Here is a 14,431-nt window from a genome sequence, read left to right as displayed (position 1 = left end):
GTTCCAATGTGAGCCACAGCTGACTGCTTATCAGAACTGGCCCATTACCAACTCGTTCCATTCCCGTTTCCAAAAGAAATCTCAGACGAAAAACCCAATAATTATAATTAATTCACAAAGAGTGTTTTGCTTTGGCTATAAAGGCTGCAGCCACAGTTACAAAGCACCAAGGACCTTAGAATTAAGCCGAGCTAAGGGTTCACTGCCGCCTGCAAGTTGCCGTGACGAAAATCCAAATCGATTGTTGGCCACAATAAAGAATAAACCAAACAATTGTAAAATAAACAAAAATAGGACAAGTACAAGTGATGTTATACCTGGGATTAAGCAGCCAGAAGGAAGTTATCAGATCCGTTTTACTACTTAAAGTGCTGCCAATGTGGGTGTGGTTGAGCAGTAATTACAACCGTGGGCGTGAGTATAAATAAATGTCAAACGTTCATCTGAAACATGATCAATTTTACACTTTTAGATAAACTATTCACGCTATAAGGAATCTACCCTCTAGACATGCAGCAGGACCAACAGAGAGCAAAGGAAAAGCAATAAGTAGCAACGACGTTATAAGTGAATCCTTAAAGAGACACGTTACAGTCATGTTTTCCGATGACACCGATGAGCTGGACACCATTGCCGATGTCATGGGACTGCGCACCCAGGCACGCCTCAACACATTTCGCGAGATGTGGTACCATGTCTTTCTGTGGGCCCTCTTCTCCTCCATCTTCATCCACACTTGCGCCGCCGTGGTGGCCTTTGTTACACTCCGGAAGCACAAGTTTGGCCGGTTCTTTTCGATTCTGATCCTCGTCATGGGATTCCTATCGCCCGCTTCGAGTGGTATCATCAGCAGTGCGGTTATCGCCTTCGTGCATCGCGCTTCCAGCCTACCCATGTCTCCTATATACGCCATGGTCTGGGGCCTTGGGCAGACAATAGTGTCTGCTTGCTTGGGCTTCACACGCATCTTGGCCACGCTATAGAGTATGGACTGATAATTCTTCTTTAGGCGGACTACCACTGTCATCTCCCCAATCCCAGATCTTCACAAAATTCTTGTTGAGTTTACCAGCAATATTATAAATTCTTCAGGTGCAAACAAATAATTCAATTCAAAAAGCTTCGTGTGTAAGGATATTGTGATTTTTTTATATATATACCTTAATACGAAGAGAGAAATAATGTTAAATACTTAGCTTCTATCCTAACCTTAAAACTAATTGTACATAATATTGGAACATTATAAATATAAGGAGGTCCTTAAGCTAAGCTGGTGTTTTGTTTGATAACTGGGGTTGCGCTAGAGATTTATATCAAAGTGTTTGGATCCCTGGCATTGTACAGAGTGTGTAGTTTGTTACTTAAAACGTTTCCTATGCGCCTTTCGGTGTGCAAGGGCTGGGGTCCATTACAGCGTTTGATCTTCAGGTCGGCCAACGTCTGTATGGCTGCGGGATCATTTGAAAAGTGATCTAGGAGCTTCTTGGGGCAGGGATATTGGGCTATAATTGACTCAGCCACCTCGAGGGTGACTTGTGGCAGCCGATTTAAATGCTGTTGCCAGAGGCGGCCATACCCATTGCCTTGATCCACGCGGACGCACTGCTTCTTATCGTTGGCCACGTACTTTTTGAAGCATCCCAGAGTTTCGTTGCGCTGCTTCTTGTAGGGAGCTTCCGCTATAGCTTTCGTGTACCGCTGGATAAGGGCCAACAGTTCCTGGCTTTCGGGTTGGCCCAGCTGCTCAACATGGAGCTCCTGGAGCAGCTGCATTTCTATCAAAGCATCCTGGCTGGTACTGCTGTTTTTATTGTGACGAAGCTTGGGCAGTGCTATCGTATAATGGCAATTGGGGAACAAGTCCTGTAACCTGGGTCCAATACACACTAAGCTTTGATCCTTGGCAGCCTTGTGGAAAGTGGATTCAGAAATCCACTGGACCACTTGATCCTCTTTTTTCCACGCTTCATCTAGTCCAGTGGGACTTGTTCCCAGAGCAATTACCTGCTGTCCTACATTACGTTCCCAAAATATGCAGTGACTGACAGGTAAGCTTCGAATTTCATACTTCAAGGTGGAGGAATTCAGCAGCTGAAGGAGCTCCTGACCCACGGAAATGCCCAGAAACCCGGTATCTATCACAACCCGTACATATTTCATGCACTCTCCAGGTTTAATTCGCTTTTGTTGATCCCGTAAAGCCTGTTTGTGCAGTTTATCCACTTTATTTGACATTTTGTAGAAGCGAATTGCGATGCAAACAGTTATTTTATTGGTAAATGGGCACACAGTTCCTCGACCGTCTAGATCACTGCTGCAAGACTAGCTCTTTTCCCGTCAAATCAGGCTTCTTTCCATTTATATTTTGTTTCGTTCTCCCAGTCAAACCGGCCTGCTCCGGTAATCGAATTGGTAAAATTATTTTTTAATCGATCCTCGTTTTCGAATTCGTATGATTTCTGCGATTTCTAAAAGGTTTGTATGGCTGGAATGAAAAGCAAATTGTTATTTTGATCTAAAATCAGATATTATTTACTAAAGGAGAAATAAGTTTACTCATTGGTCTCTTGATATTTATTCCACACCACCACAAGATCATTCTGTTACGCAGTTGTTTTATAAGAAATGTATTTCTGACCCGCCTCAGATTTGGTAAAAAATTGTTGCCGTCTTCCACAAGAAATTGTAACACGGCAATGCCGGGCTAGCTCAAGATGCCCAGGACGGGTTCGACCCGATGCCCACAGTCCGCACAATTAAATACCGAAAATATCGAACGTCTCCCTTCTGCCTCCTATACATATATGCCTCATATATTTAATTTAAAAAAATAATATTTTAATAAATATTTAAAATTTAATAAATAATATTATTTATAAAATATTTTATAAGAATTTTTTAATAATGGCTAATTATAAGCATATATTTATAATTTTTTTTTATTATTTAAAAAATATTATAGCTTATCCCATAAAATATTAAAATTTTAAATGATTAAATTAATAAAATAAATAATTAATACATTTATCATTTCTAAATAAAATTTATTTTTTAAATTTAGATACCTTTAAAAATGAATAACATTTCATTTCTTATATAATATTTTAAAAAATTTTACTACATTAACTTAAATATTATATTAACTCTTTTAAAATCGAGAACAATAAATACTTATTTTTTATTTAACAAACGCTGATACACAAGGTACAATAAATTAAATTTTTTTGTAAATAAAATTTTTTTTAAATTATTAAAATTTTTTTTATAATACTTATAAACTATTACTAAAACTTTTTAAACAATACTAAAACGCTATAATGTATAGTTATTTTTTATCATTAAAAAAATAATATTAATAATTTATAAATAAATTCTAATTAATTTATATTGATTTGCACAAAAATCTTTTCAATTTAATAAAAATGCTTTACTAAATTAGCTTCAAATTATCATGCTACATTTTATATCATGTTACATGTTAATTTTTAAATATTTACATTTTAAATAATAGGGTGTATAATCCTAGTTTTTTATTAAAATTTTTTACGATTTTGCAATTTAATTTATCAATTGATTATAAATGACTTCCACTTAAGTTAATTGTATTCAATTAATAAATTAAATTGCAGAATTGACGCCAAGCGGACGAAATGTATGGCTTTTATATTTATATTTTAGATATTATATTTATCGGATTATAGCCGTAGGACACTGGCGCATTAATTAGAGACTTCATTAAAGATTTGACAGTGTCATACGGCTATAATTGAAAAATGTATTAGCCAGCTCATTGACAGTATGGTCTCACAATGAGAATTTTATTTTTATAGCATTTCGCTGGTTTTTGAACTGAAAAAATATTAGAAAATTGGGAAAAATAATATGCTTTCGGTGGCAAGGTTGAATGGCGAATGGCGGCCGTTTTTTTTGTTTAAGCCTAGTACTCTGACGAGAGAAAACCGCTGTATAAATTTAGACAGCGGCCAAACTCCATATAAAAAAAACGGTATCGAAAAAAAAAGAAGAAGAACTTTTAGACACGTCGTTTTTTTCGGTACTCTGACGACGAAAATGAAGCCTGCGAAAATTAAAAGGCGTTGCCAGATCAAGATAGTAAACAGCTGATATCGCGCTGTCTAAATAATTCATTTGATTTATTTAGACACCCCTAATGGAGGGAAAGTTGAAGGAAAAAGGTGGCATTGATAGGGGCTGTCAAGGGGAAGCCCATAATATGGAATTTAACCCACAAAGGACATTTTAATGCCATATTTATTAATATTTTTAATATTTTTTTTTAATATTTGTTTACAAACAGCTGTCCAGTGTGACCAAGGAAAATCCTTAAACGCCATAAAAAGTACATTTTCATGGAATTTCCTTAATTTTTTTGGTCACACTAGCTCGGTAGCGAAATAAACAGCGATTCCGCTGTCTAATTTAGACAGCGGGTTTTTCTCGTCAGAGTACTAGGCTTTAAAGCCTAGTACTCTGACGAGAAAAAACCGCTGTATAAATTTAGACAGCGGCCAAACTCCATATAAAAAAAACGGTGTCGAAAAAAAAGAAGAAGAACTTTTAGACACGTCGTTTTTTTCGGTACTCTGACGACGAAAATGAAGCCTGCGAAAATTGAATGGCGTTGCCAGATCAAGATAGTAAACAGCTGATATCGCGCTGTCTAAATAATTAATTTGATTTATTTAGACACCCCTAATGGAGGGAAAGTTGAAGGAAAAATGTGGCATTGATAGGGGCTGTCAAGGGGAAGCCCATAATATGGAATTTAAAGCCTAGTACTCTGACGAGAAAAAACCGCTGTATAAATTTAGACAGCGGCCAAACTCCATATAAAAAAAACGGTGTCGAAAAAAAAAGAAGAAGAACTTTTAGACACGTCGTTTTTTTCGGTACTCTGACGACGAAAATGAAGCCTGCGAAAATTGAATGGCGTTGCCAGATCAAGATAGTAAACAGCTGATATCGCGTTGTCTAAATAATTCATTTGATTTATTTAGACACCCCTAATGGAGGGAAAGTTGAAGGAAAAAGGTGACATTGATAGGGGCTGTCAAGGGGAAGCCCATAATATGGAATTTAACCCACAAAGGACATTTTAATGTCATATTTATTAATATTTTTAATATTTTTTTTTGAATATTTGCTTACAAACAGCTGTCCAGTGTGACCAAAGAAAATCCTTAAACGCCATAAAAAGTACATTTTCATGGCATTTCAGGATTTTCCTTAATTTTTTTGGTCACACTAGCTCGGTAGCGAAATAAACAGCGATTCCGCTGTCTAATTTAGACAGCGGGTTTTTCTCGTCAGAGTACTAGGCTTTAAAGCCTACGAGAAAAAACCGCTGTATAAATTTAACCAGCGGCCAAACTCCATATAAAAACAACGGTGTCGAAAAAAAAGAAGAAGAACTTTTAGACACGAAGTTTTTTTTGGTACTCTGACGACGAAAATGAAGCCTGTGAAAATTGAATGGCGTTGCCAGATCAAGATAGTAAACAGCTGATATCGCGCTGTCTAAATAATTCATTTGATTTATTTAGACACCCCTAATGGAGGGAAAGTTGAAGGAAAAAGGTGGCATTGATAGGAGCTGTCAAGGGGAAGCCCATAATATGGAATTTAACCCACAAGGACATTTTAATGCCATATTTATTAATATTTTTAATATTTATTTTTGAATATTTGTTTACAAGCAGCTGTCCAGTGTGACCAAAGAAAATCCTTAAACGCCATAAAAAGTACATTTCCATGGAATTTCAGGATTTTCCTTAATTTTTTTTGGTCACACTAGCTCGGTAGCGAAATAAACAGCGATTCCGCTGTCTAATTTAGACAGCGGGTTTTTCTCGTCAGAGTACTAGGCTTAAAGCCTAGTACTCTGACGAGAAAAAACCGCTGTATAAATTTAGACAGCGGCCAAACTCCATATAAAAAAAACGGTGTCGAAAAAAAAGAAGAAGAACTTTTAGACACGTCGTTTTTTTCGGTACTCTGACGACGAAAATGAAGCCTGCGAAAATTGAATGGCGTTGCCAGATCAAGATAGTAAACAGCTGATATCGCGCTGTCTAAATAATTCATTTGATTTATTTAGACACCCCTAATGGAGGGAAAGTTGAAGGAAAAAGGTGGCATTGATAGGGGCTGTCAAGGGGAAGCCCATAATATGGAATTTAACCCACAAAGGACATTTTAATGCCATATTTTTTAATATTTTTAAAATTTTTTTTGAATATTTGTTTACAAACAGCGGTCCAGTGTGACCAAGGAAAATCCTTAAACGCCATAAAAAGTACATTTTCATGGAATTTCCTTAATTTTTTTGGTCACACTAGCTCGGTAGCGAAATAAACAGCGATTCCGCTGTCTAATTTAGACAGCGGGTTTTTCTCGTCAGAGTACTAGGCTTTAAGCTTGAAATAGTCCTATGGCTAAAAACAAGGTTGCCCAACAATTTTACAGTAATCTAAAAAAAAAAATAAAACCTCAAAATCAACAATCAACAACATAATTTTGGAGCAAATCAATTTAATTAAACGAATTGCTTTAAAATTCTTTTAACTTTGCCCAGAATCGACATTGTTTGGGGCAGCTTTTGCCAAAAATTACATTCTTGAGCACGGCCGACGACATAAAAGTCGAAGAGGAAGAAGAAAAGGCTGTGAAGAGGCGCCAAAGAAGCGCAACACTAAGCTTCACGAGTTGATGGACTTCGACGGATAATGTGTTACAGTGCATTAGGAGATCTTCCAGTTAGCGAGCAGATTTTTTGAAGTCCCTAAGGTCTTCTAAGATTGAGAAGTTTGTAGAGGCCCTAAGGTCTTCTAAGATTGAGAAGTTTGTAGAGGCCCTAAGGTCTTCTAAGATTGAGAAGTTTGGGGAGGCCCTAGATCTTCCAAGTTCGAGAAGTTTGGGGAGGCCCGTGCATGGCCGCGCCGTCTTGCTAAATGTGACCTCTTCGACAAATCTCCCATTTGAGGGTGCTGTCGGTTCTCTATAATAAGGTCTCTGTCGGTATACAGACGATCTCGAGCTGTATGCTGAAAATGTTGTAGACGAAGCTCTCGACGGCGCTCTCGCCGGCACATCCCTGGCCAAGGATGGCTGCCACTTTGCGACCTCCAACCCCACCAATGGCGATGCATGCTGAGCCTGAGCCTCGGGCTGCTGCATCCCTGCACTTCGTTCAAACGGCCGGGATACGAGGAAGTAGAGGACATCCTCCCTACTGCCCTCTATCGTTAAGCGCAACTTTTTATTAGACATAAGGACACCAAACGACGCGAATCCACACAACGGGTTGAGCAGGCAGTGTTGCGAAATGAAAAGTTTTTGGAAAATCATGAATTTTGATTTCTTTTATTTTTTATTTACAGCTTCTGCAGCTGAATTTATATCTATCTATATTTTATTTAGGGGGGTCTTCTCATTGGGAAACTTTTTTTTTTCGATTTTTTTTTTTTTGCATTTATTTATAGCTTGGGGTGGTGTGTATATGTCCCCAAAATGATTTTTAGAAATTCGAAATACTTTAGAAGATACAGCCTTTTTTGTGAAGCAAGGTCTATGCAAAATGACCTTTTTTCAAACTTCAATCGCGTATATCTCGAAACCACGTTTTTCGAACTGGCGGCCATGATATCTCCAGTTTAACTCAACCGATTTTCATGAAACAAAGTGGAATCGACGCAGAATTGTCACCATTCTCGGGTGACGGAACAGATTTTTTTTTAATTTTTTTAAATATTTTTTTTTTACACTAAACTACAAAAAAAAAGCCCGAAATCGAAATTTTTTTTTTGAATGGCCGCCATTTTGTTTAAAAAATTTAAAAAAAAAATCTGTTCCGTCACCCGAAAATGACATCTATTCTGATTATAACCCCGTTTTTCTTTTTCATTTCGGACGCTCTGGAGACCCTGAATCGTGGCCGCCAGGACGACACCTTTTTTTTCGACCACGAAGTTTGAAGTCTCATTACTCTTTGATCAACCCTCGTATCGAAGCAAGAACAACTTTTTTAGTTACTTTGAACATTTTTGAATACAATAAATAAAAAAAGTTTTCAATTATTCTTTGCGTTTTCAAATAAGAATTTTTTTAATAAGGGTCCAAAAAACGGCTTTTGAATGAGAAGACCCCCTTAACATGTGAGGAGGCCTCACAACCAGGGGCAGTTTTGTAGTGTTTAAGATCATTTCCATTTCATAGTATCTAAGTTCATTTTCAATTCTGTTGTCTGTAAGCTCATTTATCCCTAGCACGTAAGGTAACATATAGTTAGTATTAGGCATTAGGACATAAGCGACAAATACTAAGACCCACGAAGGGCACACTAGTTAGGGATTTAGTAGTATCCCAGCAGACAAAAACTTCGTAAAAAATATTAAAAACTGAAGTTTTGCGGACCGCAGGCGGACAGACGCCGTGGCGAGACCGGAAAAAGAACCGATAGCGCCCCCTTTACGATACCCGAAAGAGTACCGTTAGTGGACCTGTGGCGATACTCAAAAAAAGTACTGTTTGCGGACCTTTGACGATACCCGAAAAAGTACCATTTGCGGTCTTTTGACGATGCGTTTCAGATACATTTTTAATATCTATTTCCAACTAAATTTTTTAGAATTTCGGGTTTCTTAAATGTAAATAAAACATACATTTATTTATGTTTATCATTATTTATTATTTATCATTATTTAACTTAAAAAATAAACATTTTACTTAAGATTTGTAAAACTTAAAACTAATAATACTAATATAAACCGTCCTGTGCATTCTGCTTTTGTGTCACTCTATCGAAATCTGCGTCCTCCAACGCATATTTGTTTATAAAAGGGGCTGCAAAAATATAAATTATTATAAGTATATACGTATTAAAAAATATGGGAAAAATATACATACCTTTGACGGATGACGTAATAAGCATCTCTCGAATGGACATTTTGGACTCTGTCCCAAACCAGGACCATTGGCGCGCCACTTCGTCGGAAATTAAGTCTCGCCAGCATAAGTAAATATAAATCTAGTCAATATTAGTTCATTAGTAAGAGATTGTACATATTAATCAATTTAAATTTAACACTTACCGTTGAAAACACGTGCGTCTTGTAAAAAACTGTTCACTCACGTCCGTACAACTCGCCGGTCAAAAGGAAAAGAGTCGCGACGGTATAAATTTCTCAAACCAAAAGAGTTGAAAGATGATGCAATAATATTTGCCTCTCGCTCATTTGCAGCGAAATAACAAAAAACAGGCAAGCGACAAAAGAAGGAAGGAGAAGAACCGTTCATCGAGTTCTAGAAATTTCGTTGACGACAAGATTTTTAACGCGTGCAGTGCGCTTTAGTGTCCGTTAGCGGGAAATTTGCGGCATTTTCACGGGTCCCAGTGTTCGCCCGTTTTAGTATCTGTTTTCGGGCCAGGTTTCGACAATTAGGCAAACCTATTGCGGTAAGTCCGCTATTTGGCCGCCCGCTGTACGTTTAAGTTTCCGTTAGCAATACGTTTTCGGCATATTTACGAGGAACACCACAGTTTTGCTTTTCGTCCGTTTGCGCGTCCGTTTTTGAGCATTCCCCGAACCTAATGCGGAAACTCCGATTCTTTGTTCGCATTTAATATTTTTAGCGGACATTTCTCGGATCCATCCGCACCGAGACCGCTCTTTGCCTGCTGGGTAGGGACTAGGTTTAAGAGAAACGCGCTCGAGACTTAGATTTAAGAGAAAAAAAACGACGAAGAGACGACGAGCGGCCGAACACACACACGGGCGGCCGAAGAACCACGAACAGCCGAAGAAAACAACGAGCGGCCGAGGGCGGCCGAACATACACAAGAGCAGCCGACCGAGCCGAAGGACGGCCAGCCGAACCGTCTTCGGCAAACACCCGAAGGCAAGGCCCGATCAGCCGAAGCATGGCGTCGGCACACACGACAGGGCCCGAGCAGCAGATCGGCGGCCATGACACCAGCCGAAGCTCGCCCGAAGCTTCCCGAAGTCGGGAGTAAAACGACGCCACCGATCGCCGACGGCCTATAAAAGGGCCTCGGCAAGCCGAGCCCGGTCTCTCGGAATACCAGCAACAGACCAGACGTGCCACGGAGCTACAGGAATACCATTGGAATAAAACCACGCCGCCGGCCACGTGCCCAAAATGGAGTTGGAGTAAGCTACTGGTGAGCTGGCCAAGGGCCAACCCCTGCGGGGGAGGACTCGGAGTGCGATAGGGAACAGTTAGGAATTGATAGGGAATAGCTAGGTTTGCCAACATTGTAAAATAAACTCTGGACATATAAACGAACCGAACGGCGGAATATTATTTACCCTCTTGGCACCCCATTATTTCTGGAGAGCAAGGGCCACCGGCACATGGCCAGCGTGGTCGGCAACCCTTCGCTTCTCCTTTCTTAGAGGAGGGGCCGGTACCTTCCTTCTTCCTTCTTCCCTAAAAATCCCCAAAGGGAATTTTCGTTCGAAAAAAGCCCTCCCATTTGCAGAAGAATTTCATCCTCCCCTGTTCGCGTCCTCCCGAAAAGTCCGACTGGGTATTGATAGCGACTCCCCTTCCCCCTTCTCTAGCGACAAACGCGCAAACTTGCGCTAAATTCGATCGAAAATGGACGTTTCTGTGCCTTCTCCTTCTGTTGAAAAAGATTGGAGTACGGATTTAATACCTGTTCACGCCAGAAAGGAGCTCAATTTCGGGAGGCAGTGTGATCCCGAACGCTCTCCTTTTCTCTCCCTCTTCCTCCGGACTTCCAGTCCTAGAGCTTCTAATCCGCTCTCCCTAGCTTTAGTTTTTGTTCTTTTGTATTCAGTACCAATTTACCTACGATTTAATAAAGACATCCGACGCACGTCGCGTAAAAACCCGAAAGTTCTACGTGTTCTTATTTCGAGTGCACTTCAGAGTTAGAGCCGCCCCCCTCTAACAATACCAATTATTAAAAGCCTACCCTTTCTCACAAAGAATTATTCGGCTGAAATGCTTGACCATCATATAAAAGTGCTTATGAATCTGGCTAAGAATTCTACAGATCTTCCACGTAATACCGTGAATATCGTCAACACATTGGGGGGTGGGGGAAGCCCTTTTTCCTCCTTGTTGACGGCCTCTTCATGCCAGTGGTAAGAAAGTAAAACTAAAGTGTAGTGTATAAGTTTAGTTGCACAAACTTGCACAAAAAATGCTTCGTGTTGGTGTTCGTGTATATATATCAGTGATCTAGCCATGTTTCTAAGCAATTTATTTTATTCGAATGAACTTTATTTTTTTTTTTTAATTTTATCAAAACCAAATCAATTTATTTTCTGCTATTTTTTTATTTTGCCTATTATTTTAAGTTATAAAGTTTATATTATTAATTTATAATTTTATTTATTTATTTTCAGTATTCCACTTGCAAAAAAAAAAAAATACGTAGCTTATACCTATGCCATGCAGTCCTATGATGGATTGTCATTCCATATTTGCTACTTAGGAATAACGTACAAATATAATATTATAAAGATCCACGAAGACATTAGCTACATTTTAAATCAACGTTAAATTATTAAATTGGATAAACTTTTATTGACCATAGTTGCGGATCATTGTACTATTAACTTAAAAATTGCAAATATTAGCCCAACAAAGATCCCTCTACTTTGGGACTACAGACATTGCCTGGCCATTTTGACAGAAACTCATTTTACAGATGGTAATTATGTTCTTAGTAAATTATATAATTTTAGTTTCCTAAAAGTAAACATAGAGTCTGATTTACAAAAATTAATAGACCATTCAAATACAAATTTGTATGGTACAGGGAAACCCATAATTTTGGAGCAAATCCATTTATAATTAAACGAATTGCTTTTAAATTCTTTGAACTTTGCTTTAGCCAAAAATGACAATCTTGAGGCTGTAGGGCAAAAATGGCAATGTGGTTTTCGGCACACAATAACCAATTTGAGTATCTCAATGGAGTACCTCGAGATATACGGGCTGGACTTCTACTCCTCCATTGTTGGCGTCCCAGCACTTTTCGAGAGCACGGCTCACGATGGGTAGGTTTTCACTTTTTTCTATGCTTTTTATTTCCGTCTTCTTTCAATTTCGGCGTTGGTGGAGGTGGAGGTGGAGGTGGAAATCGCGGCGACGACGGCGACGATTGGAGACAGGGGTGGAACCGCGGTCCCCCAGCCTGGAGGCCAGGACGCGGGAGCTCAAGGGCACGTGGTGGGCCACGTGGCCGTGGACAACGTGGCAACAGGGGGTCACGCGGTTCATCACGTGCCCTTGGACAACGTGGCAACAGGGGGCCACGTGGCAATGGATTAGGCGACGCAAGCTCTGCAGGCGGTCTCAATCGACGGGAGCGCTGGGCCTTGGCCCAGCATGCCATCCAGATGGGCCATCCGGAGCTCCGTGACGTTATGCTGAAGTTACCAAACAGAGCTGCTGCTGCTCCCGCGTTCGTTGGGCCGCCAGCTGCTGCTGCTGCTCCCGCGTTCGTTGGGCCGCCAGCTGCTGCTGCTGCTCCCGCGTTCGTTGGGCCGCCAGCTGCTGCTGCTGCTCCCGCGTTCGTTGGGCCGCCAGCTGCTGCTGCTGCTCCCGCGTTCGTTGGGCCGCCAGCTGCTGCTGCTGCTCCCGCGTTCGTTGGGCCGCCAGCTGCTGCTGCTGCTCCCGCGCCAGTTGGGCCGCCAGCTGCTGCTGAAAACAAAGATATTGAAATGCTTTAAAATATCTTCAAAAATTACAATTTATTTTATTCGAATGAACTTTATTTATTTTTTTTAATTTTATCAAAACCAAATCAATTTATTTTCTTCTATTTGAATTATTTTGCCTATTATTTTAAGTTATAAGGTTTATATTATTAATTTATAATTTTATTTATTTATTTTCAGTATTCCACTTGCAAAAAAAAAATACGTATGCCATTCAGTCCTATGATGGATTGTCATTCCATATTTGCTACTTAGGAGTAACGTACAAATATAATATTATAAAGATCCACGAAGACATTAGCTACATTTTAAATCAACGTTAAATTATTAAATTGGATAAACTTTTATTGACCATAGTTGCGGATCATTGTACTATTAACTTAAAAATTGCAAATATTAGGCCAACAAAAATCCCTCTACTTTGGGACTACAGACATTGCCTGGCCACTTTGACAAAAACTCATTTTACAGATGGTAATTATGTTCTTAGTAAATTATATAATTTTTTGATTTACAAAAATTAATAGACCATTCAAATACAAATTTGTATGGTACAGGGAAACCCATAATTTTGGAGCAAATCCATTTAATTAAACGAATTGCTTTTAAATTCTTTGAACTTTGCCCAGAATCGACATTGTTTGGGGCAGCTTTAGCCGAAAATGACAATCTTGAGGCTGTAGGGCAAAAATGGCAATATGGTTTTCGGCACACAATAACCAAATTTGAGTATCTCAATGGAGTACCTCGCACTTTTCGAGAGCACGGCTCAGGATGGATGATGTGTAGGGTAGGTTTTCACCAAAGGCGCCAAAGCTTCAAGAGTTGATCGACTCCGACGGATAATGTGTAACAGGATTAGGCCTTTACCCTTTGCTCCTTTTGGAGGACTTGGCCGCCGGCCGAAAACTGAATTCTCCAAGGGCTGGAGCTCGCCTTATATAGCGTTTCGGTGGGGGCGAGTGTGACCGACGCACCCGGAGAAATTTGCCATTAGAGTGTGGCCAGATCCTCATGTGGGCCAGAGTGACCCTTTGCGCATGATCGTGGCGCGTCACAATTGAGGATACCAATTTTACGATTTTTAAACGGTAACTCAAAATCGTTTTTAAATTAGGGGTTAAACTTCTTTAACTAATTCTACAGACATTTTGTAATTTTTTAAATTTTTAATTTAATTGAATTTTTGTATTTAACAAAGTAACTAAAACTAAGCTCTTGTAATTTTTAGATCTTTTTAGCATTTCAGGAGCAGTTTCCCGATTTCGCGGGCTCCTTTTACCACGCCAGTATCAATTCCATTTGGCGTTCTCTGAGAAATAGGTATGTTTTTGTTTATACCGAGGAACTGCTGGAGGATAACGAATACTATTTCAGCGAATATATATTCCAAAGTAGGGAATTACAAGCCCTTTGAAAACTATACTACGAGTTTCCTAAAACTCCAGATCAACCAAAATGTCCTGCTGGTCACCTCGCAATGCCTGAAATCAAGCAGCTTTGAGATTAAGACGAACCGCTTCGTTGGCCAACGAAATTTCCATCCATCTCCGGGGCTCATCGAATTTGATCTCCTATATACAGGACTGCTCCGGTAATCATAAATTTTTTCGATTTCGTTTTGGGCGAAAACGAACCGTTTTCGTTTCTAGCTGCTCCGGTTTTCGGCAAATTTCTGCTATCGGAGTGTTTCG

At 39.5% G+C, this 14,431-nt stretch overlaps 2 protein-coding genes across 2 annotated transcripts; one reads left to right on the top strand and one right to left on the bottom strand.

The window, feature by feature from the left end:
• The first annotated feature begins 26 nt into the window (after positions 1-26).
• Positions 27-1,264, top strand: LOC108078560 (transmembrane protein 170B). Its single transcript, XM_017172478.3, has 2 exons — positions 27-414; positions 473-1,264. The coding sequence occupies exon 2, from the start codon at positions 597-599 to the stop codon at positions 981-983; it is 387 nt and encodes a 128-aa protein (XP_017027967.1). The 5' UTR covers positions 27-414; positions 473-596; the 3' UTR covers positions 984-1,264.
• Positions 1,122-2,382, bottom strand: mms4 (Methyl methanesulfonate sensitivity 4). The gene has a single exon (XM_017172477.3). It carries the CDS (start codon positions 2,233-2,235, stop codon positions 1,309-1,311), a length of 927 nt encoding a protein of 308 aa, XP_017027966.1. The 5' UTR covers positions 2,236-2,382; the 3' UTR covers positions 1,122-1,308.
• Positions 2,383-14,431: the final 12,049 nt, after the last annotated feature.

This window comes from Drosophila kikkawai, chromosome 2L, assembly GCF_030179895.1.
Source record: "Drosophila kikkawai strain 14028-0561.14 chromosome 2L, DkikHiC1v2, whole genome shotgun sequence".
Lineage (NCBI taxonomy): Eukaryota > Metazoa > Arthropoda > Insecta > Diptera > Drosophilidae > Drosophila > Drosophila kikkawai.
This window is presented reverse-complemented; position numbering and strand designations above follow the sequence as displayed.

Excerpts from the sequence above, each read along its gene's own strand:
- LOC108078560 (XM_017172478.3), top strand. The coding sequence starts at position 597 with ATGTTTTCCGATGACACCGATGAGCTGGACACCATTGCCGATGTCATG.
- mms4 (XM_017172477.3), bottom strand. The coding sequence starts at position 2,235 with ATGTCAAATAAAGTGGATAAACTGCACAAACAGGCTTTACGGGATCAA.